Source organism: Lynx rufus, unplaced genomic scaffold (genome assembly GCF_022079265.1).
Source record: "Lynx rufus isolate CCGP_SWC_20201006 ecotype Redwood Valley unplaced genomic scaffold, mLynRuf1.p SCAF_8, whole genome shotgun sequence".
Taxonomy (NCBI): Eukaryota; Metazoa; Chordata; class Mammalia; order Carnivora; family Felidae; genus Lynx; species Lynx rufus.
In genome coordinates, this window is record NW_025814896.1 from 61,884,225 (window position 1) to 61,910,854 (window position 26,630).

The 26,630-nt window shown below is 38.6% G+C and overlaps 1 protein-coding gene across 1 annotated transcript in view; it reads right to left on the reverse strand.

The window, feature by feature from the left end:
• Positions 1-26,630, reverse strand: part of VWA3B (von Willebrand factor A domain containing 3B) — a 200,546-nt gene that overhangs the window by 37,159 nt on the left and 136,757 nt on the right. Inside the window, 5 exon segments of the mRNA XM_047069178.1 lie at positions 6,327-6,377; positions 12,012-12,130; positions 24,060-24,216; positions 24,299-24,386; positions 25,238-25,354. Of these exon segments, the coding sequence (XP_046925134.1) occupies positions 6,327-6,377; positions 12,012-12,130; positions 24,060-24,216; positions 24,299-24,386; positions 25,238-25,354 (532 nt within the window).

Below are 26,630 nucleotides of genomic sequence, written 5' to 3' on the forward strand. Positions count from 1 at the left end.
AATGAGCTTCAAAGAGATTTCACATGCTATGCCCAGCAGTAACCCTGGGAACACAGCAAAGCAAAGGGAAGGGAAGCAAAACATAAGCCAAATATTTGCCTCAGTGCAGTAATTCTTGTACCAGCTCACTCTAGCTATTTTGATCTCCTCTCCTTTTATAAGCCTAAACAGGCCTAAACTTTCTGGCTTCATTGTTTTGGGACACAAAGAACAGAAGGCAAACATTCTATGAGCTGATGAATACAGGCTGTGGGACTCCAGGGGAAGCCAGTGTGGTGTGATGGAGTCTACTTCCAGTCCAGCTTCTGCTGCATCAGACACGCCTGGAGGGGGAGAGAAAGAAAGAGGAGGAGGGGGAGAGAGGCAGGGGAGCATGAGAAAGAAAGAGAGGGAGCAACAGAGAGAGTGGAAGGCATTTCATAATTATCATTTTCTTACTGTTGAAAGCATCACTTCCTTTAGGTTTAGGGTATTGAAAGAGTACAGTTTAAACCTAGCACAGCCACAGGACTCAATCCACAAACAAACCTATCTCCAGATAACAGAAAAAATTCTTATTAAAAAATCTGAATGGAGTGATGTCATTAAGATGGTGGAATAAGAACCCCCAGGCTCCCATTCATACCCCCAGCCCCCAACCAGGAAATACTGACTAATCAATATATGGACCAAATTCCCTTTGTAAGGATTCCAGAAACCAGTTAAGAACTTACAGCATTCAAGATGAACTCGAAGCTAAAAAAGAATAGTGGATTAAAGTGGATAAAAAAGGTTGTTGCATTTTGCCTTCCTAGTCCCCCTGCTTCCCTGATATAGGGCAGCACAAGTGGGAGACAACTCGTAAATTGTGGCTTCCCCCTTGGGAGGGAAGGAGGATTGGAACGTGCATCCAATACTCTGGAGTTTTGGGAGGCTTCCCAAGGGACTGGTTTACATCTTATCTGACTCAGAACACTGATGGGAATGGTGATATATTCTGGATACATGTTAGGGGTAGCTTGAGAAAAAAGAGGACTATCCATGGCTTATTGCAGCACCAGAGACACTGCAATACCAAAAACAGACACCAGGGGGAGAAAGAGATTATGGGCTTCTGAGAAGGAAGGGGCAAACCTATTTGACAGAAATTTCATATACAAGGCTGGAGAAGACATATCCCAGAAAAGGTTTGAAAGATCCCCAGAATCTCTAACCCAGATGACTGGTGATGGTCATTTCCTATAAGAAGCTAGTCTAAAAAAAAAAAAAAAAGAAGAAGAAGAAGCTAGTCTATAAAGACCAGGAGAAGTGTCCTTTTTCAAATATTCAAATCTCCACTAAAGATTCTAAGGCATACAAAGAAACAGGGAAAGGTGACCCAATCAAAGGAATAAAGTACGTCTTCAGAAATCTTCCCTAAAGAAATGGAGACCTGTGGAACATAAGGGAAGGGAAACAACAATAATATAAAAACAGGGAGGGGACAAAACATAAGAGACTCTTAAATATGGAGAACAAACAGAAGGTTACTGGAGGGGTTGTGGGAGGGTATGGGCTAAATGGGTAAGGGGCATTAAGGAATCTACTCCTGAAATTATTGTTGCACTATATGCTGACTAATTTGGATGTAAATTAAAAAAAATTAAATAAAAGAAAAAGAAATGGAGATCTATGAACAATGTGACAAAAAAATTCAAAATGTCCTAAAGATTTCAATGAGCTCGAAGAGAACACAGACAACTACATAGGATCAGGAAAATGATGCATGAACAAAGTAAGAATATCAACAAAAATATAGAAACTATAAAAAAGAGAACTATAAAAAAGAGAAATTCTGGATCTGAAGAATATAATAACTGAAATGAAAAAATCTCTAGAGAAGTTTAAAAGCAGACTTGATCAAGCAGAAAAAAAAATCAGGAAATTATTACTACTTTAAGCCATAAATTGTTACAAGAGACAAAGAAGGATATTATATAATGATACAAGGGTCAATCCACCAGGAAGATATGACAATTATAGATATATATGCACCGGTGTCGGAGCTCTCAAATACATGAAGCAAATATTGACAGAATTGAAGAGAGAAATAGATAGCAACATAATAAAAGTAAGAGATTTCAATCCCCATTTTCCACTATTGATAGAACAACCAGACAGATGGTCAATAAGGAAACAGAGTACTTGAACAATACCATATACTGACTGGATCTAATAGGTGTGTACAGAATATACCACTAGCCAACAGTAGGATACATATTCTTCATATGTGCTCATGAAACATTCTCTGGGACAGACTACAGGTTAGGCCATGAAACAAGTGTTACAAGTTTTCAAAATCGATGGGGCACCTGGGTGGCTCAGTCGGTTAAGTGTCCGACTTCAGGTCATGATCTCGTGGTTCACGACTTTGAGCCCTGCATCAGGCTCAGAGCCTGGAGCCTGCTTCAGAGTCTGTGTATCCCCCTCTCTCTGCCCCTCCCCCACTTGCACTCTGTCTCTCTCTCTCAAAAATAAATAAACAGAAAAAAAAGTTTTCAAAATGGAAATCATAAAAGACTATCTTCTCTAATCACAATGGCACAACATTAGAAAATTAAAAGCAGATGGAAATTAAACACCACACAGCCAATGGGTCAAAGAAGAAATCACAAGGGAGATTAGAAAATACCTTGAGATACATGAAAATGAAAACACAAAATAACAAAATATACGAAATACCATAAAACCAGTACCGGGAGAAAAAATTTATTGTGCTAAATACTTACATTAAAAAAGAAGAAAGATCTCAAACCAATAGCCTAGAAAAAGAACAAACTAAATCCAAAGTTAGTAGAAGGAAGGAAAAAATATAGATTAGAGCAGAAATAGGTAAAATAGATTACAAAAAAAAATAGAAAAAAATCAATGAAAGTGTTGATTTTTAGAAAGAATAACATAACTGAAAAATGTTCAGCTAGATTAACTAAGAAAAAAAAGATGGAAGACTCAAATACCATAATCAGAAAGGAAAAAGGAGACATTACAAGTAAAGCTACAGAAATAAAAGGGGTTATGAGAAACTGCTATAATCATTTATACACACAAACTGGATAACCTAGAAGAAAAGGATAGAATCCTAGAAACACACTATCAGCTAGACTGAATCATGAAGAAATAAAAAAGTCTGAGGAGACCTATAACTAGAAAGGAGACTGATTCAGTAAACACATACCTTCCAACAAATATAAGCTCAGTACCAAATAGCTTTAGTGGAGAATTCTACCAAACATTTAAAGAATTAACACCAATCTTCTTTAAATACTTCCAAAACTGCAGAGGAAGGAGTATTTCCAGACTCATTCTATGAAGCCAGCATTTCCCCACACCAAAGCCAGACAAAAATACTACAAGGAAGCTACAGGCCAATAACCCTTATGAACACTGATGCAAAAATCTTCAACAAAACATTAGCAAACAAATGTAACAGCCTATTAAAAGGATTATATACCATTAAATGTGAGATTTGTTCCTGTAATGCAAGGATGATTCCATATAAAAATTGATGTGACACATCATATTAACAATGAAGGAAAAAAACCACTTGATCATCTCAAGTGATGCAGAAGAATCATTTGACAAAATTCACACCCTTTCATGGAAAAAAAAGAAAAGACGCCCAATAAGCCAGAATAGAAGGAAGCTACCTCAACATAGTAAAGGCCTCATATGAAAAGCCCACAGCTAACATCATCCTCAACAGTCAATAACTGGAAACTTTTCCTCTCAGAACAGAACAAAGCAAGAATGTCCACTCCTACTATTTTTATTAAGCAAAGTACTGAAAGTCCTATCCAGAGAAATTGGATAAGAAAAAGAAACTAAAAAAACATCCAAACTGGAAAGAAATAAAATCATATCTGTTCACAGATGACACGATTTTATATGTAGAAACCCCTAAAGATCCCATAAAAATATTATTAGAACTAATAAATAAATTCAACAAAGTAGCAGGATAAAATATCAACACAGAAAAATCAGTTTTGTTTCTATACCCTACGAATGCACAATCCAAAAAGGTAATTAAGACAATAATCCCACTTAAAATAGCACCAAAAAGAGTAAGATACTTAGGAATAAAATTAACCAAGGATGTAAAAGATTTGCACACTGTAAACTATAAAACATCATGGGAAAAAACATTAAAAAGATGCAAATAAACGGGAAAGACATGCTGTATTCATGAATTAGAAGATTTAATATTGTTAAAATATCCATACTACCCAAATTAATCTACAGATTCAATGCAGTCCCTATCAAAATCTCAATGGCATGTTTTGTAGAAGTAGAAAAAATCATCCTAATTCATGAAACCTCAAGGGGCTCCAAATAGCCAAACAATCTCAAAAAAGAACAAAGTTGAAGGCCTCACATTTCCTGATTTCAGGACATATTATACAAAGCTACCGTAATCAAAATGCTGTGGTACTGACATAAAGACAAACATGATCAGTGGAACAGAATAAAGAGTCTAGAAATAAACTCCTATGTGTATGCATATATAGATGGTCAAATGATCATCAAAGGTGCTAAGACGTCACCATGGAGGAAAGGACCATCTCTGACAAATGGTTCTGGTAAAACTGGATATCCACATGCAAAAGAATGAAGCTGGAACCCTTAATGTATACCATATATAAAAATTAACTCAAAACAAAATGGATTAAAGACCTGAACAGAAGGCCAAAAACTATAAAACTCCTAGAAAAAATGTATAGGGGGAAAGCTTCATGATATTGGATTTGGCAATGATTTCTTGGATAGAACACCCGAAGCCCAGACACAAATGCAAACATAGACAAATGGGACTACATCAAACATAAAAACTACGCATCAGAGGAAAATATCAAGAGAGTATAAAGACAACCTTTGGAATGAAAGAAAGTATCTGAAAATCATCTACTGGAGGGGCGCCTGGATGGCTCAGTCAGTTGGGCATCCAACTCTTGGTTTCAGCTCAGGTCATGTTCTCACGATGGTGAGATAAATCCCGTGTCGGGCCCTGGGCTGGCAGCGCACAGCCTGCTTGGGATCCCCTCTCTTCCTCTCTCTCTGCCCCTTCTCTTCTCTCTCTCTCTTTCAAAATGAATAGATAAACTTAAAAAAAAAAAAGGAAAATCATCTATCTGATAAGTGGTTAAAATCCAGAATATATAAAGAACTCCTACACCTCAACAACAATGACAAAATAATCCAATTAAAAATGAGCAAAGACCTTGAATAACATTTCTCCAAAGAAGATATACTCATGGCCAACAAGCATGTGAAAGAATAGTTAACATTACTGATCATTAGGGGTGCCTGGGTGGCTTAGTCAGTTGAGCGTCTGACCTCGGCTCGGGTCATGATCTCATGGCTTGTGGGTTTGAGCCCTGCATTGGGATCTGTGCTGACAGTTCAGAGCCTGGAGGCTGCTTCGAATTCTGTGTCTCCCTCTCTCTCTCTCCCCCTCCCCCATTCATGCCCTGTCTCTCAAAAATAAATATTAAAAAAATTTTTTTTAATTACTGAGCGTTAAGAAAATGCAAATGAAAACCACAATGAGTTATCACTTTACACCCACGAGGCCACCAGGATGGCTTTAGTTACACACACACACACATACACATGTATGTAAAATATAAAAGTAAATATATATAAAGGTAAAATAACAAATGTTGGCAAGGATGTGGAGAAACAGGAACCCTCATACATTGCTGGTAAGAATGTAAAATAGTGCAGTTGCCCTGAAGAAGTTTGGTGGCTCCTCAAAAAGTTAAACATAGATTACCCTGTGACCCAGAAAATCCACCCCTAGATATGTTCCCAAGAGAAATGCAAGCATATGTCCACAAAGCAACTTCTACATGAATGTATATGGTAGCCTTGTCCTTAGTAGCCCCAAAGTGGAAACAACCCGAATAGCCACCAGTGGATAAAGAGCTGGTATATACATAATGGATCAATGCAGAAGCATAAAAAGAAATGAAATAACTATGCATGCTGCAACTGGGAAACATCGTTTTTACAAAACAAAGTGAAAGAAGCCAGACATGAAATGTCACATGTTGTATGATCCCTTTCTTATGAACTACCCAGAACAGGCAAATGCACAGAGACAGAAAGCAGACTAGTGGTTACCAGAGGGGGAGAGAGGTTTGGGGAAGGATTACATAATGGGTAGAAGGTGTTTCTTCTGAGGTGATAAGGGAGGGGGGTGGTTGTACATTTTGAATAAATACCACTGACTGTACCCTTTAAAACAGTTAATTGTAGGTTATATGACTTTCACCAAAATAAAAAAAGAAAGTAAAGAGGAACTGGCTTACTTTTCTTTTTCCTCTTGAGATAACGCTTGCCAAACAATTTTATTCAAGCGCCTGTTTAAAAAAATCAATGATTAGTTAGTAGCAGTACTTTCATTTCATGGCACAAGGTTGACCCCAGGCTCTGAAGGGCACAGCAGGAAGCTCCCAAGCCAAGTGACGCACCCATTGGACCATGCCACTGCCATTTGCTTAAAGATATTGGATGAGAGTATCTCCCTTCCTTGGCATCACTGCAGAAGCCTCACGGCTTTGTAGCAGTTGTGTTAAATACTAAAGGAGGGCACAGGTCTCCACTGAATCAGGTGAAACCCAGGCTAAGAAATGGCAGTAAACAAAAGGGCTGTGATTTTCTTGGCACGAAGGGGTCTCTAAACACTTGTTGTTTTTCTTCCTATGAAAGAGTATAACTGTGCCCTTAGTTTACCTTCTATAGATATTCTTCTACCTGGATTTTCAGAGCAAAGGGGGCTAAAGGGGTCCGAAATAATAGTATCAGGACACATTTTAGAGATCAACCAGCCTGACCAACTTGTTTTCCAAACGAGGCCACTGGGAGGGGCAAGCAGATGAGGTGTCCTGCTCATTCATCATGGCTGGTGGGCAGTGGCAGTGCCGAAACTTTCTGAAGCTCATCCCTGAATATGTTTGTGGAGAGGCAATGTCAACCCAACAGAAAAGGAGGAGGCTGATGCCAGTGGTTTCTATGGGGTCGTCACAGCTTCTGTTCTTGTTATGAATCAGGGCTGCTTCTTTCAGAGGTTCTAGCCCCATCCTGTACACCTAATTCTGTACCACTACATCATCACTCAAGGTAAGCCTCCTGAAGTGCAGGGCAAAAAACACTGGCTCCACGGGCAGTGAGCTAGGGTTCCATGAAAAACAAAGCTTCAATAAAATGAGGTGGGAAAATCCTGCTCCTCTCCGGGAGGCATTCTCCAACCAATGGACCCAGTGTCAGAGACACAGAACTCTGAGAACACTCTGGGTGGTGTTACCCTGCCTGATTTCCCTCCATGAGCCTGGTGAGACCATGGGAAAGCGGGTCTGGCGTGTGGTGAATAGCACAGGCTCTGGAGCCAGACTGCCTGGTCCCAAAGCTCAGTTAGCTTTCTCCTCTTATTGGCTGTGAGACCTTGGGCCAGCAGCCAACTTCTCTGTAGAATGTGGATAATAATAGTACCTTGTTCCTAGAGTTGCTGTGAGGGCTCAATGAGCCAGCATGTGCACAGCACATAGAACCTGTCTGATGCGGCTAAATGCTCTGTTAAGTGATACAAACAGTCAGGAAACGGGAAATAAGCCAGCTCAGTGCTTCTGTCTCGCTTGGATGTTGTTGGTTCTTTGGGGCCTATTTGGAAATTAGGTTTCTTTAATTACATGGTCCCTATATTGGTAAGCGGGGCTTCTAAGATTTGTTCAAAGGACTCATAGGATGCATTTTTGGTTTCTGTGTGTATGCTTCTCTGAAAACAAAAACAAAAACACAACTTCATTTAAAAATCTCCTTAAATCTAGACCTTGAAAGTAGAGGCAGTGTATTAAGGAGGCTGGGAGTGAAGACAAGGGCTTTGTAGCTACATGGGTCTAGGTTCAAATCTCGGTGCCTCTACTTTGCTGCTGTGTGATCCTGTGTTACGTAACTTTTTGAAATTCTGTTTTCTTATTGCTGAAACAAGGATAACACCACCTACTTTGGTGCTGGGAGGATTGAGATGTACATATAAAGTGACCAGGAATAACTCTGTGATTATTCCCTCCAGGTTCTGAAGATGGGCAAGGCTTGGAAACTGAGAAACCCTTAGTGAATGGGGCCCAATTAGCTAGCACATCCCGCTAATTTTAAATCAATCCTTTAGAAAATACTTTTCTAAGAGCACACTTACATAACTTCTATTATTTTCCTATTTTCCACCTATACTGAAATACTTCAAAGCACACAGGGCAGAAAAAGTGTGTGGGCATGAACTGAGTGCAACTGAGAGTGTGTCAATCGAGGCTCCACTGACTGGCCAGGTGACAGTGGAAAAGCCACTGAGGGTGTGGGATGAGGGCTGTCCCTGCAAGATGCTGAGAGGGCACGGACATGAGGACCTCTCTGATGCTGGCCCAGCCCCTTCATTCAGGGATTTTACTAACCACGGTTTTCCTCTTGTTTTAGGAGGGTGAAACTTGGTTGACGGCTTGCATTCACTAGCTCTCTATATCTCTAGTTGACAAATCACCTTGTGCCAAGAATTGACTCATTTGCAAAGCAACTTGTAACTAACGACACTTCAGCAGTCTAACCAGCAGGCCGAGCATCTTGGAGGTCTTAGAAAGAGGTTACTAAGCATGTTCCCACAGCCAGGTTAGAACTGATGCTTCTCCTGTGGGTCTGAGGGCCACAACCTTGACCTTATACTCAAAATTGAAAAGCTGCAGAAAAATCACCCCAGAAGCCAGCCAATTCTGGCAATCTTCATTCAAAGTTTATATTCAGACACACAAAAATTGCTATCTCAATTCTTTAAAAAAATTTTTTTTAATGTTTATTTATTTTTGAGAGAGACACAGAGTGTGAGTGGAGGAGAGGCAGAGAGAAAGGGAGACACAGAATCTGAAGCAGGCTCCAGGCTCCGAGCTGTCAGCACAGAGCCTGATGCCGAGCTTGAACTCACAAACCGTGAGATCATGACCTTAGCTGAAGTTGGATGCTTAACCAATTGAGCCACCCAGGTGCCCCTCAATTTTTAAAATATTGAAACAGAAGGACTCCCACACATAGCCACTAAGTGTGACCAAAATAGCTAGTTTATGTCCCTATTTTGGCCAAAGGGCTGTGAGCTTCTCAATTGTCTGGCCATCGCTAATCAAACAAATTTAGGGTTATATTTGGCTTACTTGTGAAGGGAAATTCCTTAGAAATGTTATATTGGGATGGGGTGGGAGTAAACCAAGTTTCCTTAATTATGTGTATCTTTAGAAAGGTCACACAAGATGGAAAAGGGAATTGACACTTATGCCAATAAAATCCTTAAATACTACTGAATGTGAAAGATCAGGAAGTTTTGTTCTGTATCTGTGTAATATTAATGTTAGTATTAATTGATTATTAAATAATAATAAAAAATTCATTTAATGTAAATATTACATTAATGTCACGTTAATTCAATGATATTGAATTTTAAATAAAATTAACCATATTAAAATTAATGTTATTATTAATAATAACAATATAGTGTAACATTTCTCTGGGGGTTACTAAAAGGCTTTTCCAGATTCACTCATTGGAAGTAAGAGTGGGACAAATCACTATGTCTGCATTTTGGTTTTGCTATTAGGGAAGGAGGGATCCTTGTCTCCCAGAAAGGGAAAATGTCAGTGCACAGGGAGGAGCTATGTGACTATTACACTCAGTATATAATAGGATTAACAGATTCAGGGAATTAAAGGAGGAAGCATTAACATCAATTGTTCTTTATATATAATTTGCATAACCCTCACAGCCACCCTGTGAGGTAGATTTTATAAAGAAGGAACCTAAAGCCAGCAACTGTTACTTGACCTGCCAAGTAGACGTCTGAACCAAGAATGAAACCCAGAATTGGGACATCAAAGCCCTAGCTTATGGCCCTGCACCAGGCTTTCACAGACCAGGGGATTCTAGAACTCAAATATTTGACTGAGTCAAGCAAATTCAATTATAATATGAATGACATTATTGTATTATATTTTGAATAACTGAATTTGATGAATTTTAATAACTAAATGTGAATTAGATAAAATTCAAATTAAATTCCAGCAGCCAAATACATTACCAAATACAATACCTAGCAACACCTGCTAGGGAGAGGGGACAAGGGGGGAGAGTAAGGCTGCTAAGCCCTTGCCCTTGGAAGCTGACGTCCTTGCAGCGGGGAGACAGGCCTGTGCAGAAGCTGTGAGCCCTCTGAGGGCCACATGCAGGGTGGGTGGTGGAGTCATCTTGGAAAGGGCTCTCAGAGGAGGGCCACTAGAGCTTAGGCAAGACAGGAAGGAAAGAGACCAGCCGGGGGATGGGAAGAGGGGCAGCATTGCTGGGAGGCAAGGGAAGGACTGCCTGGCACAGGGGGAGAGGAGGAGAAGAGGGGCAGCCCCCCATGTACAGCAGAGGTGGGGGGGATCTACAGAGCAGAGCCTCAGGCCCACGGAGAAGAACGAGCCCTGGCATAGTCCATGCTGTCTGCAAGAGACACGAAGGGTGGAAAAGAGAAGTCCTGAGGAGGCTGGAGGCAACTGAAGAACTCATGTAAGCCATCCTCCATTCTTAGGTGAGGGCAGAAAAAGTCTCCAGTGAAAGGAGATTCGCAGAGGCCTGTGATGGGCACAGTAGGGAAAGGCCAGCCTCTGGACTGGATTGTGTACCCCACATGGCAGGAGTCAGACTTTATGCTTCTTTTGAACACACACTTAGCACAGTGCAAAACGACAGCAGACCAGCATATGCTGGCTAGGACATGTCATTAACTTTCATGTACTTCATTTCATTTCTCCCACTCACATGGCAGTAAGTGAAAACCCAGCTGCACAGCTTCTAGAACCATGAAAAGGCCTCCCTAGAGAAGCTGGGCATGCTCAAAGTTTATGTGCTATGCACAAAGGATCAATAAAGTGCTGGGAGTGGGATGGAAGGTGACCATGGAGTTAGGTAAGGGGTGAGACCAGGCTTCGGCCCTTGTGAAATAAGGCCCCATGTCAGCACTAACACAGGGACTATTTAAGAGTATAACTTTCACTCGAGCCAACTTGATCATCTTCCTGAGCTTGGTAAGAAATGGTTTATATAGTAGGAGACACATATTATCTCCATTATCTCATTATTGTGAAGTTTTATTCACTTTACAAAACATTAGGTGCAGAAAATGATCAAATGCACTTTGCTAACAGGAAAGCTTTAAAGATCTCATGGAAACATGAGATTTCTATAGCTTTTGGAGAGAGAGGATGGTTTCTTTAAAACTCTGTTGGGTTTATTCAGGTAATGTACTTAATGCAGTGCTTGGCAAATAGGAAGCACCTATGTTTGTGGATGCTACTATTGATCTTCCTTATGGGCAATTATTAAATACCTGCTCCAGGTTTTTAAAAATCTAAGCTAGGGGCACCTGGGTGGCTCAGTCGGTTAAGCATCCGACTTAGGCTCAGGTCATGATCTCGTGTTTTCGTGAGTTCAAGCCTCGCGTCAGGCTCTATGCTGACAGCTTGGAGCCTGGAGCCTGCTTTGGATTCCATGTCACCTTTTCTCTCTGCCCCTCCCCCTCTTGTGCTCTGTCTCTCTCTCAAAAATAAACAAACATTAAAAAAATAAAAATAGGGGCGCCTGGGTGGCGCAGTCGGTTAAGCGTCCGACTTCAGCCAGGTCACGATCTCGCGGTCTGGGAGTTCGAGCCCCGCGTCAGGCTCTGGGCTGATGGCTCAGAGCCTGGAGCCTGTTTCCGATTCTGTGTCTCCCTCTCTCTCTGCTCCTCCCCCGTTCATGCTCTGTCTCTCTCTGTCCCAAAAATAAATAAAACGTTGAAAAAAAAAAATTTTTTTAAATAAAAAAAATAAAAAAAAATAAAAATAAATAAAAAATTAAAAATTAAAAATCTAAGCTAAAACAAGAGAAAATAAGCCAAAACAAACAAATCCCACAGTCATTAAAGAGCAGCCAGGAATGATACTCACTTTTCATAGCTCTTAATTGCCTGTTCCACTTTTTGCTTGTAGATATTGAGCTTGACTCCTTGGGGGTTAATTAACATCATCTTATTTGTGTCATTGCACACATGTGCCAGAGGGAACACCTACACACCAAATACCAAAGGAAAGTGTCATTTGATAGGTTAACACCTTCAAAAATGATCTACACAGCCATAAAGTATGTTTTTCTGACTATAAAATCAATATAATTATAGAAAAATTAGAGAATACAGAAAATCATAAAGAAAAGAATCAGATATCATTGCTAACATTTTTATAATTTTAAAACTATAGATATATAGATACGGATTTTTTTTTAAGTTTGTTTTTGAGAGAGAGAGTGAGAGTGGGAGAAGGGAGAAAGAGAATCCCAAGCAGGCTCTACACTGTCACAGTGCAGAGTGTGACACAGGGCTGTAACTCACAAACCATGAGATCATGATCTGAGCTGAAATCAAAAGTCAGATATTTAACTGACTGAGCCACTAGGTGCCCCCAAACTATATATTTTTATTATTTATTTATTAAAAAATTTTTTTCTTTAATCTGTATTTTTGAGAGAAAGAGAGACAGAGTGTGAGTCGGGGAGGGGCACAGAGAGAGGGAGACACAGAATCCGAAGCAGGCTCCAGGCTCTGAGCTGTCAGCACAGAGCCCAAAGTGGGGTTCGAACTCACGAACCGTGAGTTCATGACCTGAGGTGAAGTCGGATGCCCAACTGAGACACCCAGGCACCCCAAACCATGTATTTTTAAAATCACCACCACCACACACACAAAACAACTGTTTCATGAAACTCTAGCCAGAATCAAGCATTATCTTCATAAGCCCCTGTCAAATTGATGAGAGTGAGCAATTTTTAAGAAAAAGGTTCCCCTTGTTGCTACTTTGTAAATTACTACTTGGGCTAAACATCTTTTTCATATGTTTATTTTACATTTGATTTTCTCTTGAAAACATATGATTATAGTTAACATCTGTTGACCATTTTCCTTGTCAATTTATAAGATATTCTTATAAATGTCAAATAGAGAAGGCTTAGTGATCATATTCTAGAAGAACAGCGGAATACCAAAAAGAGAAGTCTCCTTTCTAGTCTTTCTGCCTGCACTTGGTGCTTGCTTCTGAGTTTGGGGATGCCTATGATTCAATCCCATCTTAATAGTACCTATAATGGTATATATTTATCTATTTACCTGTTTGCATATTACTTATATCTCCTTAGAATGTAAACTCCATCAGAGCAGAAATTTTGTTTTATTCACTACTGCATTCCTATTGCCCTAGAACATTGCCTGGCACATAGTGTGCCTTCAACAAATATTTGTTGATAAATGAATAAATATATGTTCATAAAAAGGTATATTTCATATCTTAATATTTAAACAAAAAGAAAAGTCTAAATAACAGAATACCAAGCTATAATATTGTTTCAGAATTATATATTATTCCAACCATATGCAGCATGTAGGCATTTTGAAAATGTGGGGAATTGCTTTTGAAAAGTAAATCTTTACTTTCAATCAAGATGATATAGTTCATGCTTTTATGTTCCCTCTTGCATCCAAAATCACACAAAAATAGTATTGTTGTTATTAAGAAAAAATGCATACAACAGAAGGAAAGAAAAAAAAGGTCAGATGCATGGTTGATAAATTTCTAGATAGAAAAGTTGACCAGAACTGTGAACAAGTGAGCAGGGCTAAAGTTGTGGACTTGTTGACCCTGTGTCCAAAGATGGCATGGGAACACGGTTCCTGGAGAGCAAGCAGGACTATGTGTGTTCTGTAGGATGAGGGCCCAAGGCAGGCTCAGTGCCTGAAGCCAGTGCTGTATGAGGGTCTCTGACCCCTGGAAGAAGGCTCTGCCAAGTGAGAGAGGGCAGTGATGTAGCCTCACCACCCAGAACCAAACCAAGCCACCCTCTGAATCTATCACATGCCAGTATCACTGTGGAACAAGAGCTCTAAATGCCAATTAAGGGAGTCAGGGGATGGATTTAGGCAACTGCAAAAGAGAAGGAGAGAGGAAAAAAAAGATTAAAAAAAAATCTTGTTAAAATGAGCCACTGTACTAAAATTCTAAAATATACAATGAAAATATGCAAAAATGATAGCTGAGAAAATCAATAATCAGAAAGTCAATTTAGAGAAGAAATTAATTCCATGAGCCATCTGGACTTTATATTAATTATAATTAAAATTAATACTTGTTAGGTTATTCAAAGAAGTAACCGTCATATAAAAGTACAAAAACATATAAGAAGAAGTGGATGGGAAAAAGAATATTTTAAGGAATAAAATTAATCTTGGAAAAAATGGACATTGAAACAGAAGACTATTAATTTTGTAATTTAAACATCAAGACCAAAACAAACAAGATAAAAGGCAAAGATGCAGAAAACTAAGGAGAAAGAAATGAAGTTAAGAGCTGCAAAGTCAAACCTCACTACTTGTCAGACACATGAATTCAGCACAACCTTTGTCAAAGGAAAGGGGTCAGAACAGTGGGTTAAAAGGTGAGTCGACTAGACTTTGAACACTGACTGAAGCTTGCAGAAATGAAAAAAAAAAACACACAAAAAAAACAAAAACAAAAACAACCTCCCCCCCCACCACCAAAACCACAACTCTCTAAACAGAGCTGCATATCACAAAAACTTTCAGAGGAAAAAGAAATCGATCTCAACAAAATGAAAGACCTTTACATTTTTATCATCCCTGGAAAAAATACCCCTTTAGAAGTCTATAAATAGCTCTCCAAGAGTGCCAACATATGGCTCAACTGCAGACCAACACCACAAAATATTTAGCAACATGATAACTTATATTAATGTTCTACTTCCCTCTTTTGTGGTTTTGGATCTCATGCCTTGCATGGCCATCATGTACTTCAGTGTGGCGGTAGTTCAAATTTGGCTCGTGTGCACCCACTCTCATTCCTTTCTGCATGCAGATATAGGGAAAGACAAAGTCATACTCCACACCTTAAATCTGTGGTCTTAGTTTTTACAACATGGTGGTCACGTGGAGGTCCTATGGGATATTCTGTTTATGATGTCAAATTGCAGTGTGACAATGAGGTCATAAGGGGCATTCTCACAGGATTTGAGGGATCAGAACCACGCCCGCCCAGCTTCTGCAAGGAAGCATGTGGGGAGGACAGAGAAATTGACAGATCTGTTTGAAAGAGAATGAAACCTGACCACACCACCTTTGAAAATGGTTTACTTATTACCTTTCATAATGCAAATCAAGAGAACCTCTTGGATAATATTTGATAACAAAAGAGAGCCTCATGGTATTACTTCAATTCTCCTGAAAGTAACCTAAAAGAAGTCTTACCAAATTGGTATTAAAATAATCACACACTGTGTGAGAAAATTTTAACCATGAGAAAGGGAGGGAAAGGAAGAGAGAGAGAGAGAAGGACTGGGGGGCGGGCAGGGAGGGAGGCAGAGAGAGAGAGAGAAAGAGAGTGGGTCAATACATGGACAGTCAATTCCGGCCAATTCTGTTAGAATTTTTCCCACTGTTAGACCAGAGAAAACCCATAAGCAACCTAATTTTGTCAATGGCTCAGTTGGGTAAGTGCCTGACTTTTAGTTCAGCATGATCTCACAATCTGTGGGTTTGAGCCCCACGTCAGGCTCTGTGCTGACAGCCCAGAGCCTGGAGCCTGCATTGGATTCTGTGCCTCCCTCTCTCTCTGACTCCCCCCCACCCCACTCGCTCTTGCTCTCTCTCTCTCTCTCAAAAATAAATAAACATTAAAAAAAGAATAATGTTGTCAATAATGGTGATAGTGTTTATCCTTTACTCTCTGCCAAGCACTAAGTACTCTCTACATATTTTCTCATCCAATCCCTGTATAGATATATACATTGAACGGCAGGTTTTCCTATATGGCTTTCCTCTCCACTAAACTCTTCAGTTCTTTATTTCTTTAAAAAAAAAACCCTAGTTTTCTCCATAATACATGTACAAAGTAACCATTTATTGAATATCTGAAAGACTAAAACTATAAATAAAATAATGGCCAAGGCTCAAAAAAATTTTAAGTTTATCTATATTGTAAAACATAATGAAGTCTGGATTCCACCAAATTTGAATTCTTAGTAATTAAGGCACAGGATAAGTGTAACTTGCTATTTTTAAAGAGATATTTGCTAGAAACATGAATAATGTGAAGAAGATTTTAAGAGATTTAGCTTACATAAGAAAACTATTCTGAAACAAGAAAATAGAAAATTAAAATGAAATACTATTTTCACAGAACAATTGGCAATTTTTTTAAGTGTATTGCTTTTAAGTGATAACAAAAATATAGGTAAATAGGCACTCTTAAAATTCCAAGTAGGGGTGCCTGGGTGGCTCAGTCGGTTGAATGTCCGACTTTAGCTCAGATCATGATCTCACTGTTTGTGAGTTTGAGCCCCACGTCAGGCTCTGTACTGACAGCTCAGAGGCTGGAGCCTGCTTCAGATTCTGTGTCTTCCTCTCTCTCTGCCCACCCCCACTGCTTATGCTCTGTCTCTCTCTCAACAATAAATAAACATTAAAAAAAATTCCTCTTAAAAACTGAGAACAAACTGAGGGTTGATGGGGTGTGGGAGGGAGGGGAGGGTAGGTGATGGGCATTGAAGAGGGCATTTTTTGGGATGAGCACTGGGTGTTGTATGGAAACTAATTTGACAATAAATTTTATATATTAAAAAAAATTCCAAGTAAACTGTGCAATGTGGGGAATAATTAAACAAGTTGTAGTAATTCATATTATTGAATATTGGTACAACCATTAAAAATTAATCCAAATATGGTCATTACAAGAGAATATGTTCATAACATATGCTAAATGAGGAAAGCAGAATACAGAACTGTACGAACAGCTATTAGTTGTTAAAGTCATACTACAGGTAGAATTCCTCCTGACAACATTCTGTGTTTATCAGTAATCCCACATTTTGAAAATGAGAAAACAGTATGAAATTGTGTGTTTATATATTTATTGTTCAACCCTGACTGAATTCACTAATTTCATTTTTTTTCCAACTAAATCAGTTCTTCCAACAAATATCCCAGAGCTTGCTGCCAGATTGGCCAAGGAGAGGTCTGATGGGACATGTGTAATGAAAACCCAAAAGCCATGCAAATCCTGCATGGGTAACTCTGAACGCAGACGCAGTGGCTTTTTAGACAGTGCAGTTGCACAAAATGCTGAGTGTAGAAGCTTAAACGTCTGCTTTCAAACTGGAACATCTCCAGTCTCCAAAGAACAAAGGAAAGCAGGACCACAGAATTAACTGGCAAAGCAGCAGTGTGTCAACAAGATCACTCATAAACCCATGACAATATGTTACTTACTACAGGGTAGATTATGTCTCACATTTTTCATCTAAACTTTTAGAAAATAAAAGGTATTTTTTTCAATGTAGTGAGCATTTTAATTGGCATAGTAGATTAAAACTTGTTGACTTGGAATAATGTTCACTGTAGACTGCTGAGTAAAAATGAAGGCACAAATCTGTACATTGAGTTTGACTTCATTTTGGTAAAACAAACACAGAGAATAAAGGATATATAGGTAGATAAAAAGGTCTGGCCTGACAACCACCAAGTGATTCATCAGTGGTGGAAATATGACTCTACTGTTTCCTTCTTTTTCACTTATCTGTATTTTCTAATTTTTAGACACAGTGAATATATTTAGCTTTTGCAATGACTGTCCTTTTAAATTTTTAATTAAGATAAGCCTTTCTATCAATATATAATTGCATTATGTTCAATGTTACTACATTTGAAAGCAACAAAATGCCTGTCCTTCACAGCATCCCTAACCTCTTTGCACTTAGCTTCATCAGCTAAATGATGAGATGAACAGTAACTTCACTAAGTTGCTCTAATTTTTAGACAGATACTTTGTTGCTATCAAATGCTTCACTCAGTACCTAGTGTGAGGGCTCTTCATGTACTATATTAATGGGATTGTGCCATGACCTGTCAGGAGTAAATGACAGAGCTAGTGTGCAAGTCCAGGGTATCTGACCACAGAACTATGTGCTTAATGAACCCAGATTAGGGCAAAGCAGGAAAGCCTTGATGGGAAGCTGTTAAAGACATCATGATGTTGATGATGATAATGTAAACTTTCCAATGATAGATTAATGTTCCCAAATTATTTGGGTTTTTTTTTCCGAAGCAATTGGCAATAAAGAGCTTTCAATTCCAGATTTGTCAAATAACTAAAACAGTTTTATTTGGTATATGACTTGGTGAAGAACTAATCTTTTTGAAAGAGCTAAGGTAAAATTATCTGGTCCGTTGGAAACCATAAGTGCCAGTTAGTATCTTGTAATGAAGAGTTGCTAGGGCAACCTCTCTGCTCAATACTTCATTTCCAAGGTGACAGATTTGATGCTGGTCCAGGAAACATTGAAAACCAAAGCAGCATTGTGTTCCAGAAGAAGAAAGAGTCCATATATAAGTCATGAATGAAACAAAGAGCTGGGGACAAAGCCAAACTCTGCTTTACAATTCGGCCCAGACAGATGTGGCCATACACACAATGTAGGAGTAGGAGTCAATTAAAATTCTTAATGAAGTGGGTTAAGATTCATGTTTCCTTTTCAGCTCCATTCTACTTTTTTGTCTACTTTTTTGTCCCACTAAGGGAGATATATTTTTAGATTATTGTTTTCCTATTCTTCCTATTTATAAGTGAGGGTCTCTTCCAGTCAGAGAAAATATTAAGGAATAAAAGTGTGCTTTGAGAGTGAAATTGGAATTTACTGCAGTATATTTCTATCATCATCATAATTCTTGCTCTTACCATTAAAAATGGAAGAAGGAAAGCATGCTGGGTAGTGTGCTACTTACTCACAGGTCTGTGATGAGAATTTACGTTGCTGCAAAAGGCACCAAGCACAAATGTCTCCATTGCCACCAAAGGCACCAAGCACAAGTGTCCATGGTGGAAGGCAACTGAAAAATGTTGATCCTCATCCCTTGACTTTGCTTTCTAGAGTCAGAAGACTAGAATGCTCTCCTAAAGAACAGGATCCTCACTACTCTTCCAGTTTTTCCTTCTTGGAAATCACTCCATATTTTTCTCTTTCTCAGCCCTACATGGTTTAATCCTACTTAGCTGACTTCAAAAATAGCCTTGGGAGTGCTGGGATGGTTCAGTATGTTGAGCATCCAACTGTTGATTTCGGCACCTGGGTAGCTTAGTCAGTTAAGGAACTGTTGATTTCGGCTCAGGTCATGATCCCAGGGTCATGGGACGCAGACCTGTGTCAAGCTCTGCACTGGTCATGGAGCCTGCTTGAGATTCTCTCTCTCTCCTTCTGCCCCTCTTCCCTGCTCACACTCTCTTTATCTCTCTATAAAACTTTTAAAAGTTTTTTTTAAAAAATTTTAAAAATTTTAAAAAGAGAAAAAATAGCCTTGGATTCACTGCCATTGTTGCCGCCTGGGTCAAAAACACCCAGGCCTTGCCTCCTGACCAACCCTTACCTTCCCAGCCTCAAACCTCTCCAACTTTTCTGCATATTGCAGCTAAAGCCCAAACTTTATCTTCTCTCTCTTCTGCTAGAAATCCTTTGGTTGTCCTCAGGTTGATATTCCAAACTCTTAATCAAGGCCCTTCCTTTACAAGTGTTAACACCAAACTTTCTTTGGAATGACAAACTTTCTCCGACCCTGAGACTTTGCCACCTGCTCTCTCACTACTTAGGATATCCCTCCCCACTTCATCACCTCATAACTCCTTTTCTGCTCCAGGCTCTGAACTCTCACAGCCAAGTGTGCAGCCTCTTTGACAATGGAAACTGGGTTAGGGGCCCCTCTTGCATCTTGACTTCAGTACTTCCCACTTGTCACATTTAACTAGAACTTATTTTAACTACTATTTCCTCCATGAGATGGTAAGCTGTATTTGGGTAAGAATATTGATTGTCTTGTTTAGCTATATTCTAGAGACCAGCTCAGGGTCTGCATATAGTAGGCATGTAATATTTGTGAAATATTTTTGTAATAAAAGCCAATGTTTATTGAGTGCCTTATTATGTGCATTACTTCTTTTAATCCCATGACAGTCTCAGAGTAGGTATATTATTATTACATGAATTGCTGTTTATTTCTTCAGAATATGAGCCAGTGAGGAGAGGATAGGTTGAATAAGATTTTATGTCTGTATACTATTTTCAGGGATTTCAAAGCATTTCTACACTTGTAGAGAAAATGTTTATCAAGAGACATTATATAGAGTTCCTCTCAGAAAAAAGGCTGTCACTGTAACTACTAGAAATGTAACATTTATTTCAAGGGTGATTTGGTTTCATCTGTCAAAATTTTAAATATATGCACCCTTTGGGTCCAGCAATACCACTTTACAGAATCTATCCCAAAGAGAGATTTGTACATGTGCCCCAAAATCTGTGTGCAAGGAAATGTGTTACAGGATTGTTTGTGATATGGAAAAGAAGGATACAGTGTAAATGCCCATTAATAATGGGAAAGAACTGGGGATGAAATATACAGCATAGGGAATATAGTCAATGGTATTATAATAGCATTGGATGGTGACAGATGGTGTTACACTTGAGCTGAGCACAGCGTCACTTACAGAGCTGTCAAATCACTATGTTGTGCACATGAAATAAAAGTAACATTGGAGAATAACCTTGAAACTAGTAAGAATGAGACCCATATCTACACATGTGTAAAGGTCTCTAAGATCTTAATTTTTAGAAGATAATTTTTATAAAAGATAATTTATAAAAGAATAAAAATGGCAAATCCATATGATATCACCTCATTTATGTTTACTAAAATTGTTATGCATATGTATATGTTAGGTATACATATGTACATATATGAGTTTGTGTGTAGAAAAAGAATTGGAAAGACATTCACCAAACTACTCAGAGGGTTTCCTTCCTAGATGAAAGGAGTTGAGAAAGAAGTTTCCATGTTTTCCTTTAAAGACTTCTATATGCTCATTCCCTACTGAGAATGTATTCATATGTTACTTAGCAAATAAAAATAAAAAAATAAGTTAGTAAAAAATTAAGTTCCCTTTATATTTTACCATTTTATCATTTGTTATAGGTCTGTTTTTCTTAACTTTTTTTTCAGTGTATCATTAATACATATTCAGAGTTAAAAGCACTACAACAATAATTAGAAAGCACATAAACAAGACCCCCAAGCCTCCAATAATCTCATGACTCAGATAAACACTATTAACATTTTGGTAAAAGAGAAAAGGAGGGAGAAAGAGTGCCACATCTTACATCATACTTACATGTAACCAAATTTACATGCTATATGTGAAGATATGTACCTGATTTTATCATTTAGCATTAACTATGTTGAGAGATTTTCCCCACATCATTTCTTATTCTGGAGAAATATGATATTTAATGAAAGTATGACATTCCATGATATAGATGTTTAGATATTTAGGTTGCTTTTAGGGTCCTCAATGTTAGATATAAGGCAGTGCTAACTATTCTTTGAATATATGTATTAGTATTTCTGATTATGAAATATCTAAATATGGATTTGCTGGAGGGAAGACTATATGCTTTTAACACCTCTGAGTGTACTGCCAAGGCTGAAACAATTTATACTCCTGTATAAATCTAGTATATCCAGTAGGATATAAAAGTTCCAATTTCATCCTATCTTTTCCATCACTGTTCATTAGTATTTTTGTTTATTAGTACTTTTTTAATCTTACAAATTTGATGGTGGTGGTAGGGGAGTTGTCTAATTGGTTTATCAATTTGTATTTTTTCTAAACACATATATTTGGTTACCAGTAAGAAATATTTTTGAATGTGGTTTTGACTCCCCGCCCTCTCCAGACTCTCCACTGAGGTATTTACCATTTTTTTATTCCTTTATGGTATGAATACATGTGCATGTGTATGTGTACACAGAACAAAACACTGATTTATATGCACTCATGTGCTTACACACACACACACACACACACATTTATATGGATGCACACACAAAAATATATTTAAGACATTACTCCTATAACTTTTTGTTGTATATGTTACAAATATTATTCTGAGCTCTTTCACTTTATTTACATGTTTTTATGTAATATAACATTTTTCTGTATTCAATCTATAAATCTTTCCCTCATGGTTTCTTCCTTTGATTTTATGCTTATACTTCACTACGGTTATCATATTTGTTTTTTGAGAAATGTACTTTTCCAAGTTTCAGGTTATTGGGAGGCTTAGAAAGAGACATGATAAGCACAAGAAAATTCTACTTCTCAGGGCAGTTCACTAAATACATTTTATTCCAAATAAAACTCAAGAATATTAATAAAAAGGGGTGCCTGGGTGGCTCAGTTGGTTAAGCGTCTGACTTCAGCTCAGGTCACAATTTCACGATTTGTGGGTTTGAGCCCTGCATCTGGCTCTGAGCCCTGCATCTGTCAGCCCTGCGTGCTGACAGCTCAGAGCCTGGAGCCTGCTTCAGATTCTGTGTCTCCCTCTTTCTCTGCCCCTCCCTTGCTCTCTCTCTCTCTCTCTCTCTCTCCCTCTCTCAAAAAATAAACACTAAAAAAGAATATTAAGAAAATAAATGCACAAAATAGGGGAAGCTGCCACCAAACTTCCTAGAAGAAATAAATCAGTTTCGGTTTCTCTCTGTTGCTTCTGGAAGAAGTCAAGTTCAAGGGATATGTTGTTATCTAATCGGTTTAGAGTTCACTGGAGGTACAAATAGAACCTGCCAGTCACAAGGTCTCAGCCAGGGACAGAACCACTCACCGTGAGGTACAGTCATCAGGAATGTAGGATAAATCACACACAACCTCCAGAGCAAAAACCACTGGTTGTGTCAAACCAGGATGCATGTTGAACTCCATGGGCATAATGTCTTAAATGTGACTAATAGAAAAAATTTGCCAATTTCTCTGCTTCTTCCAAATATATCAAGACCAGTTAGATAAAGCCTTTTTAAAAAAGTTTTCCTGCCTTTGCTTTTTTCAAATTTTTATGATGGAAAATTGAAACTATGTAAAAAAAAAAAAAAGCAAGCAGACAGAATAGAATGAGCTTCCCCTAACTCAATATTCTTCTTATGAAAATTTAACAATTATCAACTCACAGACAATATTGTTTTATCTATTTTCTCTTCCCCCAACTACTCCCACTATCCCAATGATTTGGAAACAAATCCCAAACACCTTACATTTATTCTATAAATATTTCAACATGAGATAAGATCTTTTAAGGATACTATTCCCACTTAGTGCCCATAAAGCCTGATATGTTCCTATTTAAGTCATTAGCTAACACTGTATTTGTCCAGAAGCACTGGGGTTTGATCTTCATATCCTTGCTTTTTGTGTGTTCCTCATCCTTGAACAGTCTAGCTGTTCAGCTAGATCTGTTCTTGCCAAGGGCAAGAGCTTTCTGGTTGCCCAATTCAAGGGGAACTTTTCAGTATTTATTTGGCTGTCCTCCGCGTTTAACCCTTCCATGCCCTCCTACTGCTTTTTCCCCTTCCAAGACACGGCTGTCACTCTCTTATGGTTCTTTGCTCTGGCTCACTCTCAGTCTCTCTCAGTCTCTCTCTCTCTCCCTCCTTCCCTCTTTCTCTCTCTTTTCTTTTGGAGACTTTTATGATGGAAAAGATGCACTATATTTAGGAACAGAAGGTAAGCAAAGGACATAATCTCTCACAAATTCTCCCAGTCCTTTGATACTGGATGATGTTCACTCTTGACTCATGACTCTGAGATGCTTTTCAAACATTTCTGCAGCTCCACACTGCCACCCACCAGCAGCCAGTCATGAAAAAGGCCAATTTCTTCTCAGCTTAAAAACAAAAATGCTTAAGAGCTTTCCTCTCTCCTTTTTACTATCTTTACAAACACTTTTCTTTTCAATGGCTGAAATACATTTCTCTTACAACTGTACAAGACTGAAGTGGGCTACTTTTTATTTGAACTGGAAATGAAAAATACATCAGGCAGGGACATAGAGAAAAACAGTCTTACCTCATCAAAGACCTTGGAAACAACATACTTGTCCAGAATGGGAATGTAGGTGGGGGTGTGAGGGACCGCTGTCAGTGACAAGGCATCCATGATGGTGAGTTTCTTGGCAACCAAGCCATGAGTTTTGAGCCAGTTTTCGGGAGACATACTTGAAGAAATAAGACCACAAAACTATGATGCTTAAAGCTTGTAATAAACAAAAACATAACACAACTGTCCTGGAAAATTAAAGTACTCACTCTTGGCCATGGACCTGGCTTTCTTCTTCACTCAATTTTTCTAATGATATGCCATCTGGATACTCATTTATCAACAGGACACTCATTTCTGTGGAAAGAGAAATGACAGTTGTATATATATATATTTTTTTACCAAAATGCAAAAGGATTGCTCTTATCTCAGAGTTCAGTTGTGACTGAAGGCTAATAAATGAATCATATTTCAGAGAATACTGACCTGTCATAGTGGGTTCTCAGGCAAGATTCATTTACAGTAACACAAAAGACCAATGCATAGATACAAATGGCCCTATTGTTTTGCTTACCTACTTCATCCCATACCCATTCAGATCCCTCTCCAGGAAGAATGAGACATTCATTCTCTCATTCCCCAGAAAATACATTTTTAAAATGTTGAATGAGAATGCCAGTAACCATTGATTGTTCAGTGTTGCCCTCATTAGACTCCCCCCAAATTATACAAAAGAAGGTTCATCAACATTTTAGTTTCTAATAGTTTGCTTTGTGGTTCCTCAACTCTGTATGGAAAACCAAAACTCCTATTAGATCCTGTTTAGTTGTAGGTACAATTTTTCAATTAATATTTGGGGTTGTTAATATATATCCTTATATAAACTTGGATTTATAAATGAAAACAAATATTAGCTAGTTGAGTCAGCAACATCTAGAAGAAGGAGTGTTTGGGAGTGTTAGTATAAGAAAGAAAGAAAGAAAGAAAGAAAGAAGAAAGAAGAAAGAAGAAAGAAAGAAAATCAGGTCTCCAGCAGGTAGACCTGATTTACAAGGAGTCCCTGAATAGGAATCAATCCTAATCCACTTAAAAATGATTTGTCCCCGCTGTCATCGAAATGTATCTACACCCAGCTCTTTAGGAACAGACACAATGGGCAAAGGAAGGCCACCCTGGGCTTCCTAACATAGAGACCCTCTCTGGCTTGCCTCTGTCACCTGGAGTGTTCCCGCTGCTGAAACTAGAAAGGTCATCCATCCTCTCACTGCAAGCTGAGCTCTTGTGGGTGGACATCTGGCTTCTGAGCAGGCTGGTTTTGGTTGATTCTGTTGGTATCAAAGGGAAAGGGATTAAAGGAATTTGGGACAAAAGAAGATATTTTATTAGATGCAACCATTTCCTTGGATCCTCAAAAAATGATTGCAAGTTCAGTCTCCCAAACCTCAGAGAACAGTTCTGCCACCAACTCAATGCTGAGGTAAAGGCTTTTTCCACTTATCTGAGCTGAAGCTCTATCCCTCTTTGAGAGAGATCTGCGTCCAAGCTCATTCAAGCTGTTGGCAGAGTTTATTTCTTTGCAGTTGTGGGACTGAGGTCCTTGTTTCCTTGCTGGCTGTTGGGGGGCCTCTCAGCTCCCTAAGCACCTTCATTACTACTCACGTGGCACCTCTGTTTTCAAGCCAGCAATGACACATTGAATTCCCCTCACGCTTCAAGTCTCTCTGACTTTCTTTTCTGTCACCAGCCGGAAAAAAGCTCCTGCTTTTAAGAGCACCTGTGAGTATTACCGGGCTCTCCTAGACAACCTTGGCTTAAGGTCAACATAACATAATCTTGGGAGTGATACCTCACCCTATTCACATTTGCAGCCCTTTAACTAGCAAATAGATACTTATCAAATATAGACATTTAGTCAGTGTGTTATGTACAAGGTAAATGAGCCTGTACTAAGACATCTTGATTATTTTTCATATGTGATTATAGAAACTGCATTAATTGTAAGTGTGGTCTGTATTTCACAATTTGGAGGTACAAGTACCAAGCCTTTATGAAGTATTCATGAGTGAAACATGCCCTTGTTTTTTTTTTTTAATTTTTTAATGTTTATTTATTTATTTTTGAGAGACAGAGACAGAGCGTGAGTGGGAGAGGGGTGGAGAGAGAAGGAGACAGAATCACTCATTTTGCCCAGCTCCTACCCTCCTCCTCTCGGGCAACCATCAGTTTGTTCTCTGTGTTTACAGGTCTGCTGCTGCTTTTTGTTGTTGTTTTGATTTTTTTTAAAAGATTCCACATATGAGTGAAATCATGGTATTTGTCTTTCTCAGTCTGACTTACTTCATTTAGCATAATACCCTCTAGCTTCATCCATGTTGCCACAAATGACATGATCTCATCCTTTTTTATGTCTGTGCAATATTCCTCTGTGTGTGTGTGTGTGTGACATCTTCTTTATCCATTTTTCTATTGATGGACATTTAGGTTGCTTCCATATCTTGGCTATTGTAAATAATGCTGAAATAAACACAGAGTGCATTTATCTATGTTTTGGGATTAGTGTTTTCATTTTCTTTGAGTAAGTCCCTAGTGTAATTATTGGGT